The sequence below is a fragment of the Scyliorhinus canicula genome, chromosome 2 (assembly GCF_902713615.1).
Source record: "Scyliorhinus canicula chromosome 2, sScyCan1.1, whole genome shotgun sequence".
Classification (NCBI taxonomy): domain Eukaryota; kingdom Metazoa; phylum Chordata; class Chondrichthyes; order Carcharhiniformes; family Scyliorhinidae; genus Scyliorhinus; species Scyliorhinus canicula.
In genome coordinates this window covers 163,104,282-163,126,186 of record NC_052147.1, presented here as the reverse complement: position 1 = coordinate 163,126,186, position 21,905 = coordinate 163,104,282, and the positions used below count along the sequence as shown (strand labels likewise).

Here is a 21,905-nt window from a genome sequence, read left to right as displayed (position 1 = left end):
TCCGAAAATAGTGGGAGCCACTGAACGTGCAGCTTAGCTCCGCATCACCGCTACCGGAAGTCCGTCCCCGCTTCTTCAATGGCCTTGGTGAGATCTTTTCACAGTTCTTCCCTCTGCTGCTAGAATTCAGCTTTCATAAAGGCCCTCAAGTCAGCTTCAGACTCTAAGCTGGCCCTTCCCCGGCTTGCATGCTTGCAGAGGCTTTTGTTTGCTGCTGCTTCAGACAAATCTTGCACTGTTTCTGAGGGTCTGATAACCAAGAAACATACTATTCCTGGGGGAAAGTACTCCTCGAACATTCACCTACGCCTTTTCATCGAAATTCCAACCCGTGTTGCTTAAAAAGAGCTCTTTTCTGTAACCTTAGGTAGGAGCTGCCTCTGTGTGATCATTCACTCCATGATGCACACCCGAAGTCCCCTAGAATTTAGAAGTTAAGTATTTCAACAAATTAAACTTTGCACATCTGTGACACTCTTTATTCTTTTCACTTCTAGCACAAAAAGCAAGCAAGAGAGACATTGTGTTCCTTATTGATGGGTCAGACAATGTTGGGAACACAGATTTTTCATTTGTCCGTGATTTTCTCACAAGTATAATAGAAAACCTCGATATTGGAAGTGACAGAGTGCGAATTGGATTGGTACAGTATAGTAATTATGCAGAAACGGAATTCTATCTGAACACCTATTCTTCAGAAGATGAAATTCTGCCTCATGTGGAAGGACTCAGGCTGAGAGGAGGGAGGCCACTTAACACTGGAGCAGCGCTGGACTATGTCCTTCGAAATCACTTTACCAGACCTTCAGGAAGTAGGAAAGAGGAAGGTGTTCATCAGATATTGGTACTCGTCACTGCTGGAAGATCCAGAGATTACGTCAAACCATCTGCGGATGCACTGAAGCAAGCTGCTGTAACGATCTTTGCTATAGGAGCCAGGAATGCAGATCAAGGGCAGTTGAGGGAGATCGCAAGTGACCCTAGTTTGAGCCTCAATGTTCAAGAATTCCACTCTCTGCCCCATGTACAGGAACAGGTAATGATGTCGATATCAACATCTCCTGCTCCACCAGAATTGACTAACGCGCCGACTGTCCCCATTAATCCAGGTACTTTATTCCATTTGCTGCATTATTTCTAATGTTATAACTATGAAGAATTATTGAGATTTTGTGCTGTATTGAAAATTTTTGATACTATTTGCCACCTACACTGCGTGCCCAGTAAAGGCAATTATCATTTGTTTCACTAAAGCTCCAGCAAGATAAACAATCTTCTTCTTTTGGGAAAATCTTTAATGGAGTAATTTAGGAACTATTAAGCAGAGCAGGAGTTATTAATTTAAAATCTTAATTAAAGTGGTAAAAGAGAAGCTAAAGTCAGGAGGATTCAAACACTTACTTAAGGCAATCCTTTACTCGGAGATTATGACCTCAGGCCCAAGATTCTCTCTTGTGTGAGTAACATGAGTTAAACAATAGACTCCCAGCATAACAAATGCAAAGATGACCACTATTTTGAAAGTTAGTTTCTGAATTGAAAGGATGTTGCAATGTCACCAGCCAATCTGTTTTTGATTAACATTCACATTTTCAGTTTGTTGAGGGAGTGTGGAACCTCAGAATTCTCACATTCATCCAATTTAAAACTGTTTGTCACAAAACTTCAATCCTTGGGTCTCATGTATCTCTTGCCTATGAAGTTGACTAAAGATGGCTGATGAACATGCAGCATCAAATATTGAATACCATTTAGGTTGTGAGCTGAATCAACTGTTTAAAAATAGATGGGAGATTTATCAGCCCTGCTGTCAAGTACTGACTGAAATCATGTCCAGGCAAGCTTCTTCATCTCTCTAATTGATTAGAGAATATCGGGCTGGATTTCCATCCTAGAGTTTTGGGCTAGATAGCCATCGAAGGGACAGTCGGGGCAGACTGGTAATTTCCGGCTTGTCCCTCCAGACTCGGGATAAAATGCTGCAAAGGCAGGATTTCCAACCAGGAGGTCACAGGGCTAACAGAAGTCAGGTCTGCCACCCACAGAAAGAGTTTTAAGGCAACCCAAAGACACTGCTGAGATCAAAAGGGGCTGTTTAAAAGGTCCACTTCAGTGTTTAGGGACTTTATATCACTTATAATAAAACCTGTAAGACCCCTCACCCTCCACACACACTCCATGCTCTATCCATGCCACCTTATGCTCTCCATCCACCTCATAAGGTCCATCATACCATTCATGACCAAGTTATGACCCTCCATGTACCCGATTGTTCCCTTCTAATTATATGCCAAGATATTCGCTTTTATTAACCCCATCACACCTCAAACCTTGAAACCTCTTCTTCTTTTGCAAATAAACACTGAAAATGACAGAATCGATTGAAGAGCTAGAGTTGTCAATCTAGCCTCATTATGTATTCTTGGCTGAGTGCCCAGATATCCATTAGAGTGTTGAAACAGCTGGGCCCCAAGGAAATGTCTTAAGCGATAGCTTACCACTCATTTACCACTCTTCAATATATCCAAGGAATGTTTAAATGGATTAAAAAGAAAATTATTATATTTGCATGTGTGCATTGGTTCATGGAAGAATTTATGGATAGAATTTTGCATGTTCCTTCATCCCTAAAGGGAGCTGACTCGCAGGCAGTGGTGCACCATGCCTGTCACATACCTGCTTCTGCTGGTATTGTTCCAGGGGCAGAAGAAGCATCAGGCAGTATTCTCACTTTTGGGACCAATTGAAATCCTTAAACGGCCTCCAGCTTTTTTGAGGCTGGGGTGGATTCCTCCTGTTTGGACACCTTTTGCCCAATGGTACTCAACCTCACCTCGTGTGTTACCTCACTAGCTCTCCCAAATCCACAGCGCCTCTCTGGAGCCTGCCATATATTCCCTGGCCGAACACTCCCAATAACTGGGTGTCTGGCTCCACTGATGATCATCATTGAGGACTTCTTGCAATCCGAGCAGTGGCCACCATCCGATCTGATTAGCCAGCAGCACTCAGAGGTTGGACTTGCTCAAAAATTGGGAATTCTTGCCCAAAGCCAATTAACAACCGTAAACTCAGCTTCAGTCTTCCCAGCCACCAGCTCCCAGCCACCAGCTCCATGTAACGTTCCACCCAGTGTTTTTGATTATGTGAGTGGGTTTGAGTGGAAACTGAACAATAACTTGTTTCAGAAATTTAGCATAATTTTGAGTGGGATTCGTACCTTGATTGTGAAAATGGAAACAGTTTTATATCGGTGTGAGATAATTTGCGAGACTTTTTATAATTTCAACTCAGTAGATATGCAATGCAAGGAATGATGATGCATATTTCTTCCAGTTGTAGCAGATGGAGGAAGCAAGAGAGACATTGTGTTTCTGATCGATGGATCGGACAATGTTGGAAGCAGAAATCTTCCTTTTGTCCGTGATTTTCTCACAAGTATAATAGAAAACTTTGATATTGGAAGTGACAGAGTGCAAGTTGGACTGATACAATATAGTAATTATGCAGAAACAGAATTCTATCTGAATACCTATTCTTCAGAAGATGAAATTCGCTCACATGTGGAAGGACTCAGGCTGAGAGGTGGGACGTCACTTAACACTGGAGCAGCGCTGGATTATGTCCTTCAAAATCACTTTACAATATCGTCAGGAAGTAGGAAAGAAGAAGGTATTCCTCAATTGTTGGTGCTCATCACTGCTGGTAGGTCCAGCGATGATATCAAACCATCCGCAGATGCACTGAAGCAAGCTGCTGTAATAATCTTTGCCATAGGAGCCAGGAATGCCAATCCAGCTCAACTAAAAGAAATCGCTGTTGACCCCAGTTTGGTCTTCAGTTTGCAGGAATTCCATTCTCTGCCACATATACAGGAACAATTGATGACACCACTATCTACATTGGCTGCCTCACGTGTACCTGCTGAAAGACCAACTGTTCCCATTAAACAAGGTACTTCAAACTTTCTGTTCTTCTCAATGTTATTGTATTTGCTAACAACAACTTATATTGATGTAGAATCTTTACCACAATAAAACATCCCAAGGTGCTTCAAAATAAGACCCCTAATAATAATACCTTATTGTCACAAGTAGGCTACAATTAAGTTACTGTGAAAAGTCCCTAGTCACCACATTCCAGCGCCTGTTCAGGGAGGCCAGTACGGGAATTGAACCCGCACTGCTGGCCTTGTTCTGTATTACAAGCCAGCTGTTTAGCCCACTGTGCTAAACCAGCCCCGAGAGATTGGACAGAGTACCAAAAAGATGGCCACAAACATAGGGCTCAATTCTCCCAAAACATTTCAAAATCTAATTTTGGCCGGATTTGGTGGGTTGTTTTCCATTGGCTGCATTGGTGAGATCGCAGCATGTATCCACCCTCACTTAGTCCCAAAAGTGTGTCCTCACGTGAATCTCACCATCACTTGCTGTCTGATTGACCCAACTCTTGCCTCAGCTGTTCGCCACTAACAAACGGGGGGGGGGGGGGGGGGGGGGGCTGCTTTCAAACGTTCCCTCAGCACTGACTTCCAGTCAAGTCATGAGGATGGCAGCGTACTTTGAGGATGCTGACCTGACCAGGCTTCTCCCATCTGTAGGAACCATTTCAGAACAATTTTGGAAAATTAGTACCAATGGATCTACTATTTCAAAGCCACTCCCTTAAGTACTCTGGGATGAAGACTATCAGGCCCTGGAGATTTATCCGCCTTCAATCCCATTTATTTCCCCAAAACCATTTCTTTACTAATGCTGATTTCCTCAGCGCCTCACTAAAACGTATGTTTCTTAGAACTTTCGGTGCATTATTCATGTCTTCCTTTGTGAAGACAGAAACAAAGTACAAATTTAGTTCCTCAGCCATTTCTTTGTTCCTTGTTATGAATTGCCTCGTTTCTGACTGTTAGGGGCCTACATTAGTTTTTATCAAACCTTTTCTCTTTACATACCTGTAGAAAATTTTACAGTCAGTTTTTATGTTCCCCACTAGCTTACTTACTAGCTTACCCTTTCTTAATCAATCCCTTGGTCTATCTTTGCTGAATTTTAAACTCTCCCTATTTCTCATGCCTATTGCTCTTTCTGCTGACCAATATGCCTCTTCTTTGAATCTAATACTATCTCTAATTTCCCTTGGAAGCCATGGTTTGGCTACAGTTCCCTTTCTACTCTTGCACCAAATAGAAATTAACTACTTTGGAGTTCACCTATTTGTTCCTTGAATGCCTGCCATTGCCTGTCTGCTGTCTTTCCTTTCAGTAACGTTTCCCAGTCCATCATAGCCAGCTCACGCCTCAGACTATCATAGTTACCTTTATTGAGGTTCAGGACTTTGGTCTCAGAATTAACTACCTCACTATTCACCTTGATAAAGAATTCTACCATATTATGGTCACTCATCTCACAACTAGGTTGCCAACTAATCCTTTCTCATTGCACAACAGCGAGTCCAAGATGGCCTGTTCTCTTGTTGGTTCCTCAACATACTGGTCCAGAAAACCATCCCGCCTACACTCCAGAAATTCCTCCTCTAGTGCACTATGACTAATGTAAGTCACCCAATCGATAGGCAGATTAAAGTCACCAAGTGCTGAAGCTGGGACTGAATTGTGAGTGTTCTACACTGACAAACGTGGCGCCTGTCCAGGACCTGTTAATGGACTAGCACGTGTGTCACGTGGAGACGTTCAATTCCCATGCATGGCGGCGTCTGATTCACCAGGGACGGGACTGGCGCCTGCCAGCCTGACAAGCTGACAAGGGTGGACAATCCCCCAGTGCCACTACTATCACCTTGGCTCCAACCCCCATCTGACACACCCATAGCCCCGCCCCTGATGACAGAAGACGATCGGACCCTACCCATTGGCAGGCCACCCAAATACCACCCTGCACCACATTCCAATAAACCATACCGCCCGCCATGGCTGGGTGCCTGCACACACAGGCCACCAGCCACAGACCCCTGTGCTGCCCACGTCTGAGTGTCTCACACTGTACATTATCTACATGTCTGCCTCCACCCTCCCTACCCATTGCATGATCCAAACCTCAGGAGAAGGCAGCCTACAACTGCAGAGAGAGAGAGAGAGAGAGAGAGAGCAAACCTGTAGGGACCAGCCAGACCTGGGGTCCTTCAGTGAGGCCCCGCTGGCATGTGAGCCTATGGCACATGTGGAACAGCCCCTGACCCCCCAATCCCCTCCCCCAACACGTGAATTAACCTTGCGATGAAGTAGGCCTATCCGGTGTTCTCTGCCTCCGGCTCCCACCTCAGGACTTGTCCGGTGACGAGATTGGATTCTAGCATCGCAAACCCCAGCTGTGACACCCCAGAGGACTCATCCAGATTTGACATTCAATCCGCAGCACTGCTGTCACCAACACCCTCCAGCATCCCAGAAACGCTCACCTTGGTTGGGTGTGTTAGTGAAGAAGTTCCTGGGGCACCATCTAGTGCGCATCACACACATGCTGCAGGACATCAGGTGAAGGTGGAATCCCCGAGAGGGCGGACGTTCGGATGGGTGGCCTGTCCCCAGAGACTAGCTGCTGTCCAGACGGTCTCCAGCTTCTGAAAATGGCAGTCCCATCAATGCTGTAGATGCAGGAGTTGAGCCAAAGGCAGGTGCAGTTACAAGCATCCAACCGCTTGTAAGGGCAGCGGACGGTGCCAACAATGCATGCCAACACCGCATGGGATGCGTCCATTCTAGACGCCTAGGGTGCAAAGGTATCGGCCAGGGGTCAAGATGTCCAAGGCCTGGGGAACTCTGTGCGGACGGTGACCAAGGCACAGCACAGGGCAGCCCTGTCACAAGCAGCCACGTACGAGGGCCACCTGGACATCGCTGCAGCACTCTGGAGCTTGGCCAGTCACAACGGGCCATGGCTGCGGGCATCAATGTCATTGGTCTGGTGCTAGTTCACCTGAGGGGCCCGGTATGATCACTGAGTGATGTGGCACAGTCCCAGAGGGACCTCTTTGTGTTCCATGGTCGTGAGCATGGTGACCGTGGTTGAGACGAGAGTGGGCCTCCAGGACTGGCAGCGCCAAGTGGCGGGGAAGCACCCCGAGCTGACTCCGGCCGCACCCCTGTCCCCAGGAATGGCCCAGGCGCCATCAGGCACCCCAAGGGAAGAAGAGGTGTTGAGGCCCGTGCCGGTGACTCCCGCTGAGGAGATACCGGAATACCGCAGCACCTGTGAATTTCCCTCTCCATCCCTGGCACATCTGATGGGCAGTGGATAGAACAGGATGGCACCACAACATCTGGGCTACCCGTCCAGGCCCGGTCGCTCGATAGGAGGGCCACCAAAGGGGAGCCGGGTTTCAGAGTCGGATTCGCACCAGGCCACCTCCACTCTTGATGTACTGCTTAGGGACCCACCTAGATGGAGCACTCGGGACCATAAGACCATAAGGCTAGATGGCTAGATATCATTTAAGTTGGCATGAGTGCAGCAAAAAGAACATAGGAACATAGAACATACAGTGCAGAATGAGGCCATTCGGCCCATCGAGTCCGCACCGACCCACTTATGCCCTCACTTCCGCCCTATCCCCGTAACCCAATAACCCCTCCTGTCCTTTTTGGTCACTAAGGGCAATTTAGCATGGCCAATCCACCTAACCTGCATGTCTTTGGACTGTGGGAGGAAACCGGTGCACCCGGAGGAAACCCACGCAGACACGGGAAGAACGTGCAAACTCCGCACAGACAGTGACCCAGCGGGGAATCGAACCTAGGATCCTGGAGCTGTGAATCCACAGTGCTAGCCACTTATGCTACCGTGCTGCCCAAGGCCTCGAGAACGGACGCACCCCATGCGGTGTTTGCCTGGTTGGCATGCATTGTCGGCACCGTCCCCTGCCCCTACAGACAGTAGTGTTAGGGGCTAGGCCACATGTATATATCATAATAAACATTCCTATACATTAACGTTCCGACCAGCCTCAATGCTTTCTCTGCAGGATGTGAGAGATGGGCTGGGCTGGGATCAGAGAATGTGCCAGGTTGGTAGGGGTGGGGCGCTGGTGGGGAGTGCAGGCGTCGGAGGTTGGCACGGGCCAGGTGCCGAGGGCAGCCACTGCACACTCCCGTGGTTCTCAGCCCCACCCCCTCTGACACACCACACCACTGCCACCACATCCCCGAGCCCTTCCCCACATCCGATGGTACTGTAGGTTGGTACGGCCAGCTCGCATGAAGGGCTCACCCGGGCGGAAGGTGGTATGTGCTACAGAGGGCAGGAGTCAGACTCAATCCAATGGTGCAGAGCACCAGAGCTCATCACGGTGTGGGTCATCATCATTCTCCATCTCATGGACCAGACCCGCTGATACTGTCAACCCAGGGCCAGCACCTTGTAGTGAGGCAGGTATGGAGTACGGAAAGGGAGCGTAGGTATGGTGGGAGTGGTGGTTGCTGGGAGGATGGACAGGTGCGCTGGTGATGGGGGATGCAGGGAGAAGGGACAGGGGAGGGAGTGTTTGGAGAGAGGGGAAGGTGTGGGGTGGTTGGGCTTTCGGGGGCCAACGACCTAGTCAGTGAACCTGGAGACTATTAGACTGTCCCATGCGCAGTGACCCTGCCACACACATTGTGTGGCCTCCTGTGGCTGCCTGGGCCCCATGCCCTGCCCATCTTGGCTCTCCTCTACATCCTCCTCGACTGACAAAGCCTTGCATACGTGCTCCTCCTCCAGTAGGTCACCCTTCTGCTGTACAATGTGCTGGAGGATGCAGGCCACCATGATGTGGGAGGCTCTCCTAGCGCTACACTGGAGGGCCTCCCCAGAGCGGTCCAGGCACATGAACCGCATCCTCAATATGCTGATGCACCACTCAATCATGCCCCTGCTTGTGGCGTGGGTGTCGTTGTAGCGGGTCTCTGCGTCAGTCTGTGGCGTCATCAGCATTGCCCACAGTAGATAACTCTGTCCCCCAGGAGCCAATCTCTCACCCAGGGATGCGCCTTGAAGGTGCCGGGAACCGTTGAATGTATCAGGATGAAGGCATTGTGCACGCTGCTCGGGTATCTCGTGGTCACACACCAGCTGCACGTTCATGGAGTGGAACCCCCGTCGGTTTGTGAAGACCACCCCCTCATGCACCGGTGCGCATGCGACCAGCTGATCACCCCCTGGATCTGGACCATCCTGGCGATGTTGGTGAGTCCCACTGCCTGGGCAACCTGATGCACTCAGTCCATGCAGAAGGTAATGTACTGCGCCGACCGGGCATAAAGGGCCTCCATTATGGCTCAGATGCACCTGCGCAATGAGCTCTGTGAGATCACAGGCAGGTTCCCACTTGGTACCTGGAAGGACCCCATGGCACAGAGGTTCAGGGAAACCATCGGCCTGACAGCCACCGGGAGCGAGTGTCCTCCCCCATACCCTCGTAGTGCCAGATGTGCCATGAATTGGCAGAGATGTTGCACAGTTCCCCTGCTTAGCTGCAGACTTCAGCGACACAGTCAGTCCGGCATGTCCTCGAATGACAGGTGCCGCTGAGATACACGAGGCATGATACAGCACCTCATTCCCACCTCCTCCTTGGCCTGTTAGCCTCCCGGCTCTCCACCCTCACCAGCTGGCCTCTGTTCCACTGGTTCTACAGGGCCCTACTCGAGCAGCTCCTGCTCATCTCACAGCAGCACACATCCAAGGCTGCGGCGGCGGCTAGGAGGATGGCAACTATGCCTGGTTGGGTAGGGAAATCCATTGTTTGCAGGGAGTAAAGCGCGGATATGTTACCAGGGTGGGCATTCGCACACCCAATCAGGCCCAATGGGCTACACGATGGCCCTGGCCTGCATTGCAGTCCTGCATGTCCACCACCACCCTCCCCACCCATTGCATCTCTACACCCACCCCCCCGTCATTTCCCTTGACACCCTGCCTTCCGCACTGCACTCTTGGCCCCGTCGGTTCCTCTGTCCCCGGCACCTATTCCTGCCGGCGGGGGTATCAGTGGCAGGCCCTGGACATGCCAGCGGTACACTCTGCGGCCCATGTCCGGCGCCCTCCTGTGGGATCTACTGTGGGTATCCTCCTTGTGTGGGCCACATGATGCCAGCAGGGTAGTGCCCGGGTGTGGGTGGGGGTGGTGTGGTTGGAGGCACCCATAGGGCCGATGATGTGCTGCGCAACCACAAGCCATGGTTTGCGGTCAATGGGGTGCGTAGTAAGTTGTTGCCTTGCAGGCGGCGGCAATAGCAGCCCCTGCCTGGACATCCTGGTCCCAGGAGGATCCTGACCCCACGGCCCAGCCCCTGATCACCCCTCACTACTTCCCCTTGCCTTGGCAGATGCCCCGCCAGCCAGCAGCAGCACCGGCAGCCGACAGTTGAGCCTCCTCCCTCTTCCTCAGCAGCCACAGCACCTACTTTGCGATTTTAAATACAAATGAATCTCGTCGTCGGTAGTTTCTTCTGGTGGAGGTGAAACAATGCTGGAAGACCGAAGAATACAGGGAAGAGCCAATTAATGATATGCCAACAGCGTTTACTGAACAATTTGCATGGTGGCGCAGACGGGCAGCACAGAATGTTTTTACGCCACTGTCGAAGGGCCGCAGCATGGCATTGCATTTGGCGCTTGGCGCCGGCCATGATTTTTGGCTGCCATGCGATTCTCCTCCCAATCATAGGGGGATGAAAAATCCCACCCATCATCTTTAACCTTGCCAGTCGCCACAGGTTCAATGTGAGCTAGCACGCCCAATTTAAAATCCTCACTTTTGTCTTCACTTTTATCAGACCCTCATTGTCCTGGGGAGAAATTGCGCCTGCCCGCAAGTTACCGCGGCGGAGCACACTGAACTGCTAATCAGGGATGCCATTGTCGCGGGCATGCAATCCTCTCAGATACGCCAGCGGCTCCTAGAGAAGGACACTTTGACATTTTGAGCCTCGCTGAGGCACGGACCCTCGCATCCTCCCTGGAGGTTGCTGACCGAAACGCCCACGCATATGCCCCCGGCCGCGCGGCGATCCCTTGGGCAACTTGGCACGCACCTCCCCTCACCCCGCCGATTCCTACCCCCCCCCCCCAGGCCGGCCCACTCTGCAGTCTGCAAGAGCTGCGGTAAAAAGGACCACTACTCCGTGGTCTGCCAGTCCAGGTCGGTTGCTCCTTTCCGCGCAGCGACCGCGGATCACCCCCCACGTGCCCCCCCAAGTCCCCGGGCGGTCCACAGACCTCTCTGCCCCCGCCCCCAGCCACCACGAGTCACCCACGGATGCCGCCATTTTGCGGCCCCGACTCCACGTGCGGGCCCCGGGCGCAACCATTTTGGGACCCCGACTCCACGTGCGGCCGACGGGCGCCACCATCTTGGGTCGGCACAGAGGACCCTACCAGTGAATGCTCCTGCCGCGACTCGCTGCAGTGACACTGGACCAATCGCGGCCCCGCATGCTCTCCATGGCGACTACGCAAATCCTCCCAAACAGACACGAGACGAGCTGCCTGCTAGACTCCGGGAGCACAGAGAGTTTTGTCCACCCTGACACGATGCACTCCCTGTTCACCCGGTTAAGCACAAAATCGCTCTGGTTTCAGGTTCGCACTCCATCCAAATCACCGGGTGCTGCGTAGCGGACCTCACAGTCCAGGGGAGGGTTTTTAAAAATTACAAACTTCTCGTCCTTCCCCGTTTTTGATTTGTACCAGCACTTTTAGGACTGGATTTCCAATGCAACCTGCAGAGCTTGACCTTTAAATTCTGCGGCCTTATTCCCCCCCTTACTGTCTGCAGCCTCACGTCCCTTAAAGTGGACCCCCCTTCTTTGTTTGCAAACCTCATCCCGGATTGCAAGCCCGTCGCCACTAGGAGCAGATGGTACAGTGCCCAGAATAGGACCTTCATCAGGTCCGAGGTCCAGAGGCTGCTGAAAGAAGGAGTCATTGAGGCCAGCAACAGTCCCTGGCGAGCCCAAGTGCTGGTGGTTAGGACTGGGGAGAAAAACCGGAATGTCATTGACTACAGTCAGACCATCAACAGGTTTACGCAGCTGGACACGTATCCTCTCCCCCGTATCTCCGATCTGGTTAACAGGATCGCAAAGTACAAAGTCTTCTCCACGGTGGACCTTGGGTCCGCCTATCACCAGCTGCCCATCTGCGCGAGTGACCGAAGGTACACCGCGTTCGAAGCGGATGGGCTCCTCTACCACTTTCTAAGGGTTCCATTCGGTGTCACAAATGGGGTCTCGGTCTTCCAACGGGAGATGGACCGAATGGTTGACCAACACGGTTTACGGGCAACCTTCCCGTATCTCGACAATGCCACCATCTGCGGCCATGACCAGCAGGACCATGACACCAACCTCCAAAAATTCCTCCGTACCGCAAACCTCCTTAACCTCACATACAATAAGGATAAGTGCATGTTTAGCACCGACCGTCTAGCCATTCTCGGCTACGTAGTGCGTAACGGAGTGATAGGCTCCGACCCCGAACGCATGTGCCCTCTAATGGAACTCCCTCTCCCCAACTCCCTCAATGCCCTCAAACGCTGTCTGGGCTTCTTTTCCTATTATGGCCAGTGGGTTCCGACCTACGCCGACAAAGCCCGCCCCCTCATCCAATCCACCACGTTTCCACTGTCGATGGAGGCCCGCCAGGCCTTTAGCCGCATCAAAGCAGACATTGCAAGGGCCACGATGCGTGCTATCGACGAGTCCCTCCCATTCCAGGTCGAGAGCGACGCGTCTGATGTAGCTCTGGCGGCCACCCTGAACCAAGCGGGCAGATACGTGGCCTTCTTTTCCCGGACCCTCCACGCTTCCGAACTCCGCCATTCCTCGGTGGAAAAGGAGGCACAGGCCATTGTCGAAGCTGTACGATACTGGAGGCACTATCTGGCCGGCAGGAGGTTCACCCTCCTCACAGACCAACGGTCAGTGGCCTTTATGTTCGATAATGCACAGAGGGGCAAGATCAAGAACGACAAGATCTTGCGGTGGCGGATCGAGTTGTCCATGTACAACTACGATATCTTGTATTGTCCTGGGAAGCTCAACGAGCCTCCTGATGCCCTGTCCCGCGGTACCTGCGCCAGCGCGCAGATAGACCGCCTCCGCACCCTCCATGCGGACCTCTGCCATCCAGGGGTAGCCCGCTTCTACCATTTCATTAAGACCTGCAACCTGCCCTACTCCTTCGAGGAGGTCAGGACTGTAACTAGGGACTGCCACATTTGCGCGGAGTGCAAGCCGCACTTCTACCGCCCCAAGCAAGCGCATCTGCTAAAGGCGTCCCGCCCCTTTGAACATCTCAGCATGGACTTCAAGGATCCCCTCCCCTCCAACAACCACAACATATACTTTCTAAGTGTGATTGACAAGTACTCCCGCTTTCCTTTTGCCAACCCCTGCCCCGACATGACCACAACAACCGTCATCAAGGCCCTCCTCTCCATTTTCTCCCTGTTTGATTACCCTGCATATATCCACAGAGACCGGGGGTTCTCTTTCATGAGTGATGAGCTGCATCAATTCCTGCTCAGCAGGGGCATCGCCTCTAGCAGGACGACCAGTTATTTTTTTTTTTTAAATAATTTTTATTGAGAAATTTTGATTTTATACAACAATAACGCACCTTAGTAAAATACCGAAAATAACAATAATATTAACAATCATATACATTCGCCCCATCCCCATGAACAACCCAGCATTTTAACAACAACGCAAATTAACACACTATAAAGTTACAGAATAAACAATACAATAATGCACCCCCCCCCTCTCCGCCCCCCCCCGGGTTGCTGCTGCTATTGACCCAGTTACCTATCTCTGAGCCAGGAAGTCCAGAAAAGGCTGCCATCGTTTATAGAACCCTTGTATTGATCCTCTCAGGGCAAATTTGACCTTTTCCAATTTTATAAATCCCGCCATGTCACTGATCCAGGTCTCCACGCTTGGGGGCCTTGCATCCTTCCATTGTAACAGAATCCTTCGACGGGCTACTAGGGACGCAAAGGCCAGGACACCGGCCTCTTTCGCCTCCTGCACTCCCGGCTCCACCCCAACCCCAAAAATCGCGAGTCCCCACCCTGGTTTGACCCTGGATCCAACCACCCTTGACACCGTCCCCGCCACCCCCTTCCAGAATTCTTCCAGTGATGGGCATGCCCAGAACATATGGGCGTGGTTCGCAGGACTCCGCGAACATCTGGTGCACCTGTCCTCACCCCCGAAGAACCTACTCATCCTAGTCCCGGACATATGGGCCCGGTGCAGCACCTTAAATTGGATGAGACTAAGCCTCGCACATGAGGAGGAAGAGTTGACTCTGTCCAAGGCATCCGCCCAAGTCCCGTCCTCTATCTGCTCCCCGAGTTCCTCCTCCCATTTAGCCTTCAGCTCCTCCACTGACGACTCCTCCACCTCCTGCATTACCTTATAGATGTCAGACACCTTCCCCTCTCCTACCCACACCCCCGAAAGCACTCTGTCCATCGCCCCCTGCGAGGGCAGCAAAGGGAATCCCTCTACCTGTCGCCTAGCAAACGCCTTTACCTGCAGGTATCTGAACATGTTCCCCTGGGGAAGGCCAAATTTATCTTCCAGTTCCCCCAGGCCCGCAAACCTCCCGCCAATAAACAGGTCCCTCAATTTGCTGATGCCCGCCCTTTGCCACCCACTGAATCCCCCATCCGTGTTCCCCGGGATGAACCGATGGTTGCCACCCAGTGGAGCCTCCATCGAGGCCCCTGTTTCCCCCCGATGCCGTCTCCATTGTTCCCAGATTCTTAGGGTCGCCGCCACCACCGGGCTCGTGGTAAACCTCTCAGGGGAGAGCGGCAACGGTGCCGTTACGATGGCACCCAGGCTCGTACCTCTACATGACGCCATCTCCATTCTTTTCCACGCCGCCCCTCCCCCCTCCATCACCCATTTACGCACCATTGACACATTGGCTGCCCAATAGTACCCCAGAAGGTTGGGCAGTGCCAACCCACCTCCATCCCTTCCTCGCTCCAGGAACACCCTCCTCACTCTCGGAGTCCCATGTGCCCACACAAAACTCAGAATACTGCTAGTCACTCTCCTAAAGAAGGCCCTGGGGATAAATATGGGCAGGCACTGAAAAAGGAACAAGAACCTCGGAAGCACTGTCATTTTGACGGACTGCACCCTCCCCACCAACGACAATGGCAGCATGTCCCACCTCCTGAACTCCTCCTCCATCTGATCTACCAGCCTGGTAAAGTTATGCTTGTGGAGAGTCCCCCAGTCCCTGGCCACTTGCACCCCCAGGTACCTAAAGCTCTCCCCTGCCCGCCTAAGCGGGAGCCTACCAATTCCTTCCTCCTGGTCTCCAGGGTGCACCACAAACACCTCGCTCTTGCCTAAGTTTAATTTATAACCTGAGAAGGTCCCAAACTCGGCTAGTAATTCCATCACTCCCGGCATCCCTCCCACTGGGTCCGCCACATACAGTAACAGGTCGTCGGCATACAACGACACCCTATGTTCCTCTCCACCTCGCACCAAGCCTCTCCACCTCTCTGAATCTCTCAATGCCATCGCCAGCGGCTCGATTGCCAGTGCAAACAACAAGGGGGACAAGGGGCAACCCTGCCTGGTCCCTCGGTAAAGCCGGAAGTACTCCGACCTCCTCCTATTCGTAGCCACGCACGCCATCGGGGCCTCATATAACAGCCTTACCCATCTAATGAACCCTTCACCAAATCCAAACCTCCCCAACACCTCCCATAGGTACCCCCACTCCACTCTATCGAAGGCCTTCTCCGCATCCAGTGCCACCACTATCTCTGCCTCCCCCTCAATCGCCGGCATCATAATGACATTCAGCAATCTCCGCACATTCGTGTTCAGCTGCCTTCCCTTCACAAAACCTGTCTGGTCCTCGTGCACAACCCCTGGCACAAAGTCCTCTATCCTGGTGGCCAGGATTTTTGCCAGCACCTTAGCGTCCACGTTGAGGAGAGATATGGGCCTGTATGAACCACACTGCTGGGGGTCCTTGTCCTTCTTTAAAATTAACGAGATCAGCGCCCGTGACATCGTCGGGGGCAAAGTCCCCCCCTCCCACGCTTCATTGAGTGTTCGCACCAGCAAGGGGCCCACTAGATCCACAAACATTTTATAAAATTCCACCGGGAACCCATCCGGCCCCGGTGCCTTCCCTGACTGCATCTGCCCGATCCCCTTAACTAGCTCCTCCAGCTCAATCGGCGCACCCAACCCCTCCACCTTCTCCTCCTGCACCTTCGGGAAAGAAAGCCCGTCAAGGAACCTCTCCATTCCCCTCCTCTCCCCCGTTGGCTCCGACCGGTACAGTTCCCCGTAAAAATCCTTGAAGACCTCATTCACCTCTACCCCCTTCCGCACCACATTCCCACTCTTATCTCTCACTCCAGCAATCTCCTTAGCCGCATCCCGCTTACGCAGCTGATGAGCCAGCATCCTACTCGCCTTTTCACCATGTTCGTACACTGCCCCTTGTGCCTTCCTCCACTGTGCCTCCGCCTTTCTAGTGGTCAGCAAATCAAATTCAGCCTGCAGGCTGCGCCTCTCCCCCAACAGTCCCTCCTCTGGTGCCTCTGCATACCTCCTGTCCACCTCCAGCATATTTCCCACCAGTCTATCCCTCTCACTCCTCTCGCTCCTCTCCCTGTGTGCCCGGATGGATATCAGCTCCCCACGAATTACTGCCTTCAGGGCTTCCCAGACCATCCCCACCTGAACCTCCCCCGTATCATTCACCTCAAGGTACCCCTCAATACTTGCCCGGACCCTCCTACACACCTCCTCCTCCGCCAACAACCCCACATCCAACCGCCACAACGGACGTTGGTCTCGCACCTCTCCCATCTCCAACTCTATCCAATGCGGAACGTGGTCGGAGATTGCAATGGCCGAATACTCGGCCTCCTCCACTCTCGGAATCAGTCCCCTACTCACCATGAAGAAATCTATCCGAGAGTAGACCCTATGTACGTGGGAGAAGAAAGAGTACTCGCGTGCCCTCGGCCTTACAAACCTCCATGGATCCACCCCACCCATCTGGTCCATAAACCCTCTCAGTACCTTGGCCGCCGCCGGCCTCCTACCCGTCCTAGAGCTGGACCGATCCAGTGAAGGATCCAACACCGTATTAAAGTCCCCCCTCTATGATCAGACCTCCCGCCTCCAGATCCGGGATCCGTCCCAACATACGCCTCATAAAGCCCGCATCGTCCCAATTTGGGGCATACACACTAGCCAGTACCACCTTCTCTCCTTGTAGCCTGCCCCTAACCATCACATACCTACCCCCCTTATCCGCCACCACCTCCGATGCCTCAAACAACACATTTTTCCCCACCAGAATCGCCACTCCCCGGTTCCTCACATCCAACCCCGAGTGGAAAACCTGCCCCACCCATCCCTTCCTCAGGCGGACCTGGTCCGCCACCCTCAGGTGGGTCTCCTGAAGCATTGCCACATCCGCCTTTAGCCCTTCAGGTGAGCCAGTACCCTCGACCGCTTCACCGGCCCATTCAACCCTCTCACATTCCAGGTGACCAACCGGATCAGAGGGCGTCCCGCCCCCCTCCCCCGTCGGCTAGCCATAGCCCGTTGACTGCCCGCCCCAGGCCAGCACCCCCTGCTCGACCCCGTCCCCATAGCGACAACCCCTCACCTCTGTCCCCCCAGCTCCCACCAGCTCCTTCTTGACCCTACCAGCAGCAACCCGGTATTCCCCTTTCCCCCCCTCCCTTCCCCCCCAGGCTAGGAACCCTCCCAGCCGCGAACCGTCCTCCATTGTACTTCCGTGGGTCAGCTAACTTCTGCTGACCCCGGAAACTCCCGCCAATAGCCCGACCCCTCCCGAAGTGGGATCATCCCCCAATCTATCCCTCCTCCTGGCACCGCTCCAGCGCGGGGAAGAACCAGTTAAGGCCCCGCCTCCCCCGTCACCATCTCCACCCCCCAGCCCCGCAGCACGGGAAACCAGAGGAAAGTCCGCGCTTTTGCACTGCCCCACCACACCCTTCTGACGCAGCTCCCAAATATCAGCCCCACTCCATACCCCCACTCCGGCATAGAATACAACATACCCCCCCGACCCTCCCCTCAAGATACACAGCCCAGACAATGTCCCACAGCACAAAAACAAAAACATAGCAGAACAACCCCTCCGTAAATAACCATATCAAAATTGCAAAAGTACTAAAACAAGAAGAAAACAACAGAAGAAAAAGAGAACACAGCAACAGCAGAATCCAGCACTAATATCTTACAGCCGACCTCGCAACCCCCAACCCCTAGTTCAAGTTCAGTTTCTCCGTCCGCACGAAGGCCCACGCCTCCTCCGGGGAATCGAAATAATAATGCCGGTCCGAATAAGTTACCCACAGGCGCGCGGGCGGCAACATTCCGAACTTTATCTTTTTTCTATAAAGCACGTCTTTCGTCCGATTAAATCCGGACCGCCGCTTAGCCACCTCCGCACTCCAGTCCTGGTAGATCCGCACTACCCCATTCTCCCAATTGCTGCTCTTCACCTTCTTGGCCCAGCGCAGCACGCACTCCCGATCACTGAACCGGTGGAACCTCACCAGCACCGCACGCGGGGGTTCATCTTCCTTGGGCCTCCTGGCCAGCACCCTGTGCGCTCCCTCCAGCTCCAAGGGCAGATGGAGAGATCCGGCCCCCACTAGCGAATTCAGCATTACAGCCACATAGGCTGTCAGGTCCGATCCCTCCAGCCCCTCTGCAAGGCCCAAGATCCGCAGGTTTTTCCGCCTCATGCGGTGATCCAGCTCCTCAAAGCGTTCCTGCCACTTCTTGTGGAGTGCTTCGTGCCCCTCCACCTTACTCACGAAGACCACGGCCTCCTCCTCTCGTTCAATGGCCTGCGTCTGCAACTTCTTGATGGCAGCACCCAGGGTGGACTGAATCTCTGACAGCCTTCTGTCCGTTTCCTGCAGAGAGCTCAGTACTTCATCCTTGAATTCTTTAAAGCAGCGCAGGAGATCAGTTTGTTGTTCCTGGGCCCAGAGTCTCCATTCCTCTGGAGCTCTATTGGCGGACATCTTGGATCCCTTTCCCTGTTTTTTCTGAGGAGCTGCTGCTGTTTTTTCCCCCTTTCCACTCCGAGTTCGAGTCATGGACTGCAGGGAAAGTCGTTCAGCACACCTTCCCCCACCGGGACACGTCGAAAAATTTCCGTTTTGGGCTCTCAAAAGAGCCGAAAAATCTCTTTAAAACGGGAGCTCCCAGATATGTGGCTTACTGATCCATCACAGCCACCGGAAGTCACCAGGACGACCAGTTATAACCCACAGGGTAACGGACAGGTCGAGCGGGAGAACAGTACGGTCTGGAAGACCGTCCTACTGGCCCTATGGTCCAGAAATCTCCCAATCTGGCAAGAGGTTCTCCCAGACGCCCTCCACTCGATTCGGTCTCTCCTCTGTACTGCCACAAACCAAACACCTCATGAACGTCTTCTTGTTTTCCCCAGGAAGTCGTCCTCAGGATCCCCGCTCCCGACCTGGCTGGCCACCCCCGGGCCCATCTTGCTCCGGAAGCATGTGCGGGTGCACAAGTCTGACCCGTTGGTTGAACGAGTCCAGTTACTCCACGGCAACCCGCAGTACGCGTACGTGGGGTATCCCGACGGGTGGCAGGACACGGTCTCCCTTTGTGACCTGGCACCCACCGGCGTGCGGCCACAACCCCCCACACCAACACCCCCCCCCCCCCCCCCAGTCCCTACCCCCCCAGTGCCCCCAGCACCCCCGCAACCCAGTGCACAGGAACCCTCTCCCCGGCCAGAGCTTCGCTAGCACCGACCAGGGGTATGGACACAGGACCACGACCGCCGCTCCCGGAGTCACGGACGACCACCGCTCCAACATCACTGGCGCCGCTGCGCAGGTCCAGCAAGACATTGAAGGCACCCATCAGATTGATCGAGTCGATTTGATGTTCCACTGGACTTTTTGTCGGACTCTTCGTGTTGTTCAGCGTTCCCTTGTACACTGTTGCATCTTCCTTTTCGTTTTGTTTGCTTGTTTGTTCCTCGATTGTTCATAAGTGCATTGTGCGCGGTATTGTTCTTTTGTACATTCGCCGCAGGCTAGTGGGCAGCCACCAGACATCTCGGTATACCTCATTCTCTTTAGTCATACTACCAGTTCGACGCCCCCCCCCCTTTTCTCCTGTCCTCATCTCCCCCCCCCCCCCAGCTTCTTTCTCCACAAGGGGTGAATGTGGTGTAATGACTAGGAGGTTTACGGTACCTCAGAGTAGTGCTGCCATTGGTGCAGAGGACTCGCTGCCCATTGGCTCAGGCAGGTCATGTGTCTCTCTGCCAATTGGCTGAGGTCAGTCATGTGACTGCTCGCCGATTGACCGAAAGGCCAGTAGCCCGTTCTATGAGGCGGGGTATAAGAACCCGTAGCAGCCGGCAGTCGGCCTTTCTCTGCAAGTCGACTGCCGGGCACACAAGTAGTTCATTAAAGCCTGATATTTGGAACTTCTTCACGACTCGAGTCCAATTGATGTGCAATCATGTTTCCTGTGTTGAAACATGTTTCACAGATACATAGATACATAGAAGACAGGAACAGGAGGAGACCTTTTAGCCCTTCGAGCCTGCTCCGCCATTCATCACGATCATGGTTGATCACCCAACTCTATAGCCTAATCCTGCTTTGTCCCCATAGCCTTTGATCCCATTCTCCCCAAGTGCTATATCTCGCCGCCTCTTGAATATATTCAATGTTTTAGCATCAACTTCTTCCTGTGCTAATGAATTCCACAGGCTCACCACTCTTTGGGTGAAGGAATGTCTCCTTATATCTGTCCAAAATGGTTTACCCTGAATCCTCAGACTGTGACCCCTGGTTCTGGACACACCCATCATTTGTAACATCTTCCCTGCATCTACCCTGTATTCGCTCCAGGAATTCCTCTATGGTATTGTGGCTAATTTGATTTGCTCAATATATGTGAAGATTAAAATCACCCATGATCACCGATATTCCCTTATTACATGCATCTCTAATTTTGTGTTCAGTACCATTCCCAACCTCACCAGTGCAGTTTGGGGGTCTATATATGACACCCACTAATGTTTTTTGCCCCTTGATATTTCTTAACTCAGCCATACAGACTCCACATTCTCAGAGCTAATATCCTTTCTCACTACTGTGTTAAATTCCTCTTTAACAAGCAGTGCCACGCCACCACCTTTTCTTTGATGCCTAAATACTGAAAATCCTGGGACATTCAGTTCCCATCCCTGTTCACCCTGCAGCCATGCCTCCGTAATTCCAATTATATCATACCCATTTATATCTATCTGCGCGATTAGTTCACCACTTTATTGCAAATGCTCCGTGCATTCAGGCACAGAGCCTTTAAGTTTGTCTTTTTCACATTGTTTGTCTTGCTCCCACTATTTTTCTCTTTTGCCCCGTTTGAATTTTGCCCTTGGTTTCTCCACCTATCACTTTTCCTATTCACTTTTCTACTTTCTGTTTTTGTCCTTGCTCCCTCTTTCTCTGACTCCTTGCGTAGGTTCCCATCCCCCTGGCATATTAATTTAAACCCTCCCCAACTGCTCTAGCAAATAGAACATCAGTTCCAGTCCTGCCCAGGTGCAACCCGTCCAGTTTGTGCAGGTACCACCTCACCCAGACCAGTCCCAATGCCCCAGGAATCTGAAACCCTCCCCCGACACCATCTTTTCAGCCACGTATTCATCCAATATATCCTGCCATTTCTACTCTGACTAGCATGTGGCACCAGTAGTAATCCTGAGATCACTACCTTTGAGGTCCGATTTCTTAACTTCCTTCCTAGCTCCCTGTATTCTGCTTTTAGGACCTCATACCTTTTTTTACCTATGTCGTTTGTACCAATG

General features: G+C 52.5%; 1 protein-coding gene across 5 annotated transcripts in view; it reads left to right on the top strand.

Annotated features, from left to right (window-relative positions):
• col6a3 (collagen, type VI, alpha 3) overlaps nt 1–21,905 on the top strand; it is a 294,343-nt gene that overhangs the window by 193,720 nt on the left and 78,718 nt on the right. For all 5 annotated transcript variants that reach the window (XM_038788414.1, XM_038788411.1, XM_038788403.1 and 2 more), the window contains 2 exons: nt 498–1,109; nt 3,337–3,954. In XM_038788414.1, coding sequence (XP_038644342.1) covers nt 498–1,109; nt 3,337–3,954 — 1,230 coding nt within the window. The remainder of the gene's footprint in view (nt 1–497; nt 1,110–3,336; nt 3,955–21,905) is intronic.